This window comes from Adiantum capillus-veneris, chromosome 2 (assembly GCF_014529385.1).
Source record: "Adiantum capillus-veneris isolate H3 chromosome 2, ASM1452938v2, whole genome shotgun sequence".
NCBI classification, from domain to species: Eukaryota; Viridiplantae; Streptophyta; class Polypodiopsida; order Polypodiales; family Pteridaceae; genus Adiantum; species Adiantum capillus-veneris.
The window spans coordinates 58234249-58240962 of NC_140932.1; the positions used below are offsets into that span (position 1 = coordinate 58234249).

Consider the following 6714-nt stretch of genomic DNA (forward strand, 5'->3'; position numbering starts at 1 on the left):
GTGGTGAGCCACCCTATTGAGTCTTTTTCTAGTCTTGACTGGTCTTCAATCTGTCGAGGTTCATCACCATCACCTACTTATTTAAGTGGACTAGTACTTTCGTCACCAAGACTTTGGTTAAAAAAGCTGTTTCTTTGCTCTTTTTTGAAGGCTACCAGTGGAGCTGAGGTATCCAGTAACAAGTTGTCCATCCTGAAATTTGGAGCAGATAAGAATAGCATTAACCAAGGACCACATGAACATGTAAATTCCCTTGACTTGCCACGTGAGATTCAGTTTTCTCAAAACAGAATTAAATGCTCCAATTTGCAGCTAAGATATCTGGTTTATCCATGCATGGCATGACATTGCTAGTCTTCACTTCAAATGGGGCTTGTAGATGTGGTTGACAAAGTATCCTCCAAATATGTTGAGAGACTAGATTCTTCTCAGCATTTTTATCAAGTAAAGCATTGCATTGTATACTAGCTCTACTTTTGCATTCAACCACAATCTGTACGGGTGGTACCAACATTGAGATACTACCTTTCTGGCTTAGTGTGTGGACTGAATGAATGCTTGCCCCTTGGGTTGCTTTCGTCCATGTTTGGGCAGCACTTGAGTGACAAGCTTTCTGAATTGGAAATTAGACCATTTAGAAGTGAATCCCCTCTCCCTTGATTTAAGAATCTCATCATGAATCTTAGCATCTTGCGTAATGCCACATACCTTCAAGATGTAAGCATAGCCTTCAAGACGAAAGTATAGGTGGCTGAATTTGGAGAGATACACTCGCTTTGCATCTGCTGAAAACAGCCCAGAGCTTCCTGGCGCTGCCCTTGTTCGGCATATCCTGCAATCAGTGCATTCCAAGAGTCCACATTCCGGACAGGAAGCTCCTCAAGCACTTTTTGTGCTTTGAGAAGTGCACCACATTTAGCAAACATGTCGACCAAGGCGTTGCCAAGCACGACATCTTTTTTCAACAGCCCCTGGCTAACAATATCAGCGTGAATTTTTATGCCAATATCAGCATCTTGCATAGAGCCACATGCCTTCAAGGTAATTGCATCTGGAGACAGGCCCTCGCTTTGCATCCGCTGAAAACAGCCTAGAGCTTCCTGGGACTGCCCCTGTTGCGCGTATCCTGCGATCAATGAATTCCAACAGTCCACATTCCGGACAGCAAGCTCCTCAAGCACTTTTTGTGCTTTCTGAAGTGCACCACATTTGGCATACATATCGACCAAGGCATTGCCAAGCACGACATTTTCTTGCAGCAGCCCTTGACTAACAATATCATTGTGAATTTTTGTGCCCATATCAGCATCTTGTGTAGAGCCACATGCCTTCAAGCTGCATACGTAGGTGATTGCATCTGGAGAGAGGCCTTCGCTTTGCATCCGCTGAAAGCAGCCCAAAGCTTCTCGGCCCTGCCCCTGTTGTGTGTATCCCGCAATCAATGCATTCCAAGAGACAACATCCCAGACAGAAAGCTCCTCGAGCACTTTTTGTGCTTTCTGAAGAGCACCACATTTGGCGTACATGTCGACCAAGGCATTGCCAAGCAGGACATTTTTTTGCAACAGCCCCTGTCTAACAATATCATCGTGAATTTTTATGCCCGTATCAGCATCTTTAGTAGAGCCACATGCCTTCAAAATGCACGTGTAGGTGATTGCATCTGGAGAGACGCCCTCACTTCGCATCCGCTGAAAACAGCCCAGAGCTTCCTTGCCCTGCTCCTGTTGGGCATATCCTGCAATCAGTGCATTCCACGAGACGACGTCCCGAAAACGAAGCTCCTCAAGCACTCTTTGTGCTTTGTGAAGTAAACCACATTTCGCATACATGTCAACCAAGGCAGTGCCAAGCACGATATCTGTTTTCAACATACCCTGACTAACAATATCAGCGTGAATTCGTATGCCCATATCAGCCTCTTGTGTAGAGCTGCATGCCTTCAAGATGCATGCATAGGTGATTGCATCTGGAGAGAGGCCCTCGCTTTGCATCTGCTGAAAACAGCCTAGAGCTTCCTGGTCCTGCCCCTGTTGCACGTATCCCGCAATTAATGCATTCCAAGAGTCCACATTCCGGACAGGAAGCTCCTCAAGAACCCTTTGTGCTTTCTGAAGTGCACCACATTTGACATACATATCAACTAAGGAAGTGCCAAGCACGACATTGCTTTGGAACAGCCCCTGGCTAGCAATATCATCGTGAATTTTTGTGCCCATATCAGCATCTTGTGTAGCACCACAGGCCTTCAAGATGCATGCGTAGGTGATTGCATCTGGAGAGACGCCCTCGCTCCGCATCGGCTGAAAGCAGCCCAACGCTTCCTTGCCCTGCCCTTGTTGGGCATAACCTGCAATCAGTGCATTCCACGAGACAACGTCCCGGACACAAAGCTCCTCAAGCACTCTTTGTGCTTTTTGAAGTAAACCACATTTCGCATACATGTCAACTAAGGCAGTGCCAAGCACGACATCTTTTTTCAACATCCCTTGACTTACGATATCATCGTGAATCTGTATGCCCATATCAGCATCTTGCGTAGAGCCACATGCTTTCAAGATGCACGCATAGGTGATTGCATCTGGAGATACGCCCTCGCTTTGCATCCGCTGAAAACAGCCGAGAGCTTCCTTGCCCTGCTCCTGTTGCACGTATCCTGCAATCAATGCACTCCAAGTGACGACATCCCGGACACGAAGCTCCTCAAGCACTCTTTGTGCTTTCTGAAGTAAACCACATTTTGCATACATGTCGACCAAGGCAGTGCCAAGCACAACATTTTTTTTCAACACCCCCAGACTAACAATATCAGCATGAATTGTTATGCCCATTTCAGCATCTTGCGTAGAACCACATGCCTTCAAGATGCATGCGTAGGTGATTGCATCTGGAGAGAGGCCCTCACTTCGCATCTGCTGAAAACAGTGCAGAGCGTCCTGGCCCTGCCCCTGTTGAGCATATCCTGCAATCAGTGTGTTCCAAGAGACGACGTCCCGCACAGGAAGCTCGTCAAAGACTTGTTGCGCCTTGATAGGTGCACCACACTTGACATACATACCGACCAGCATGTTCCCCAAGTAAGCGTTCTTTTCAAGTAACCCACTATCACGAATATCAGCATGTATCCTACTGCCTTGGTACAAATCCTTCTTCTTAGCACAGTCTTTAAGTGAGCTCACAAAAGAAAGACTCGTTCTTTTCCTCTCCATGTTTGCTTGTGTAGCCTCTATTGCTGTTTTCTTGACGGTGCTCTGTGAACGCAAAACCAGTGGTAGAGAGAAAACGAATGTGTGTGTGTGCGTGTGTGTGTGTGTGTGTGTGTGTAGAAACAGAGGTTCTTACATACCGCTCCATAAAGGCGACCCTCATCGCAAGTCTCTTCTGCTATGAGTGTGGGATCCCACACGCCTCATATGTAATCTTTTGGCAACTGCAGGAGCGAAGCGTGGGCTGTTTGCCGCTTATCACTGCAGAGCGACGGTGTAGAGCATCCATTTGTTTATCCTGCCACGCTATAAGCTCTTGCATGTTCTCCACTTTGTGGTGTTGTGCTTCGTTGTGCCCGAGCTATGCTGTGGTGAAGCTCCTCGTCGCGGGAGGAATGTCCTACGATCTTGAACCCATTTCTGGTAATGGGAGTCTAGTATGATCCTAATCCAAGGTTTAATTGAAAAGTAAGACATTTGCAAGGTAAAAATATGAGTAAGACGAGATTTGAACACACAACGTTCTCAACATGGGTCAAATGCCTTACAGCTACGCTTGTGCATGCATTCTGTTACTCAAGGAAAATGGTAGCATTATATTACATAGTTTTCGCCTATCTCTATTCTAGTTCACACCGAGCTCACTTTGAGTAGTTCACGTCGAGTTCAGTGTGCAGAGTTCACATATAAGTTCACAACGAGATCACATTTGTCTAAGTTTACACCTAGTTTACATCAAGTTCGGTATGCAGAGTTCACATATAAGTTCACAACGAGATCACATTTGTCTAAGTTTACACCTAGCTTGCTTTGGGTGGAGCGCACAGCAACGTTATACTGTTGCATCTCCTTATTCTGTTGCATTAAAGAATAAGTGTATACATGGTTAAGTTAGTAGATGGGTTAGTAATAAGTGGGATGTCCGGACAGTTGGCCTAAATCCCAACAAACTCCCACTTGAAGGCCAACGCAGCCCAAGTGACCTGGTATGTACAACCGTGAAGCAATCTAGTGGCTTCAACATATACCCATCAACTCATTACAATGTGTAAACCGCTCCAAAGCTAAGCCTTTCGTCAAAGCATCTGCTAGGTTGTCGTCAGTGTGTACCTTGACCAAATCAATGAGCTCTTTGGCCAAGAAATCTCTCACGAGATATTACCTGACTTCAATGTGTTTCGATTTGGAGTGAAACACGGGATTCCTTGCCAATGCAAGAGCACTCTGACTATCACAATATATCATTGGAGTCTCATCAATGCCAAAATTTTTGACCAAGCGAGATAACCATACAGCCTCTTTACTTGCATCCGACAATGCAACGTACTCTGCTTCCGTAGTGGAAGACGACGTACAATCTTGAAGACATGACCTCCAAGATACTGCTGCTCCAGCAAATATGAAGACATAGCCAAATGTCGATCTTCTATTGTCGACACAACCTGCACAGTCTGCATCCGCATAACCCACGATGGATGCATCAATGTTCCCGAAGCGTAAACACCTGCCGACCGTACCTTTGAGGTACCTAAGAATGTGCTTCACTACTTCCCAATGCTTGCTGCCAGGATTTGCCATATATTGGCTCACTACTCCCACTGCAAAAGAAATGTCTGGTCTTGTGGCCAACATAGCATACATGAAACTGCCCACTACCGAAGAATATGGTACCTTAGCCTTTTCAGCTCGCTTAGCATCAGATTTGGGTGCATCTTCCTTGCTGAGTTTCAAGAATGCCTGCATTGGGTAGTCAATGCTTTCCCCCCTTGCATATTGAAACGCTGCAGAACTTTCTCAATGTATGTTTCTTGAGACAACTCAAGAATACAACGTTTGCAATCTCTTTTGATTCGCATGCCAAGAAAGTGTGTAGCATCCCCCAAATATTTCATTGCAAAATTATTGCTTAGTGTTTTCTTCAAGTTGGCAATCTCCGCAATGGATTTCCTGGCTATAAGCATGTCATCAACATACAAAACTAGAATGATCATCGAGCCATCATCTAGCTTTCTTGTATACAAGCAGTGATCCTCTTCACTCCTTTTATATTCTTGAGACCTCATACATGCATCAAATTTATGATACCACTGCCTCGAACCCTGCTTTAAGCCATAACGTGCCTTTTTGAGCTTACTAGGACCACCTTTCGAGTAGAGTCATCTATGAATGCCACAGAATAGCTGCCCCCCCTAGAGATTTGGTTGACATAGGACCACAAACATCACTATGTACTAAATCTAGAGGTTCAGCTCACTTTTGACCCAATGGTAAGTGCACGACCTAGTCTATTTGCCATAGATACAGTGCTCACAAACAGGAAAGTCAACATAAGACAAGACAGGTAAGTAGCCAAAACAAGTCAGAGTTCTCATTCCTTTTTGGCTAATATGACCTAGCCGGCAATGCCACAACTCAGTAGACGGCAACTCGGCTATAGATATGTAATCATGACCAACATCTGACACATACATGGAATACAAGATACCATGCTTCTGACCTCTGAGTACAACAAGATTACCTTTGCGTACTATCCACGAACCATTGCCAAATGTGGTGTTGTAGCCCAAATCATCAAGCTGACCAACAGAAATCAAGCTTTTAGCAAACTTGGGCACATGTATGACATTACATAAAGTAAAGTGCGTGCCATTTCCTTAGATGCAATTTGACGTTTCCGACACCCTTAATGTCTAGTTCATAAGCATCACCAAGTCTCACTTTGCCACAAGAGTGAGAATAAGTAGAGAACCACTCTCTATGTGGTGTCACATGGAAACTCGCACCAGAATCTACTATCCAATTTTGTGCATACTGCGCATCTTCTGTAACAAGATTCTCGATAGGTAGATCTGCTGTGAAGACCAATACGTTAGAGGTAAGTGGCATAACAACCGTTGGAAGAGTCTCTACAATAGGAGCATTTGAAGACTCTAGCACATTGATCTCCTCTAACTTTGCTTTGCCCTTGTTTGAATCATCAGACTTAGAAGTTTCATCGGATTGTTTATCCTTCTTGCTTTGTTGCCATTTCCTGCAATCCTTCTTCACAGGCCCTTTTTTATGGCAGTGATAGCACTCAACATTACGCATAGAACCCCAAGACTTACTGCGTGAGCCCCTACGTCCTTGATTTTGGCACGACTTTGAGTGCGACCCCTCTGTCTATCACTAGCAACATACGCATCACCATCCTTCTTGCCTTTGAGAGATTTCCTGCGAACCCCGTCGGTAAACAAACTCCCAAGGACGTCATTGTACACTAGACCGGTACCAGGTGCTGAGTTGCTAATCGCAGTATAGAATGTATCCCAAGACGAGGGTAAACTGCATAGCAAGAAGATACATTTGATTTCCTCATCGAAGACCAAACCCTGAGTGGTCAACTAAGTAAAAATGATATTGAACTCATTAATGTGAGTAGAAATAGTGCCCTCTTCCTTCGTACGAAGGTCAAACAAAGTCTTCATCAAGAAAACCTTATTAGTAGCACTTTTGTTCTCATAACTAG

The 6714-nt window shown here is 44.8% G+C and overlaps 1 protein-coding gene across 1 annotated transcript; it reads right to left on the reverse strand.

Annotated features, from left to right (window-relative positions):
* Nucleotides 1–396: 396 nt before the first annotated feature.
* LOC147462846 (pentatricopeptide repeat-containing protein At4g18520, chloroplastic-like) lies at nt 397–3646 on the reverse strand. Its single transcript, XM_086485744.1, has one exon. The coding sequence runs from the start codon at nt 3207–3209 to the stop codon at nt 711–713; it is 2499 nt and encodes an 832-aa protein (XP_086341870.1). The 5' UTR covers nt 3210–3646; the 3' UTR covers nt 397–710.
* Nucleotides 3647–6714: the final 3068 nt, after the last annotated feature.

Bases quoted from the DNA above. Each gene is read 5' to 3' on its own strand.
- LOC147462846 (XM_086485744.1), bottom strand. From the start codon at position 3,209: ATGGAGAGGAAAAGAACGAGTCTTTCTTTTGTGAGCTCACTTAAAGAC.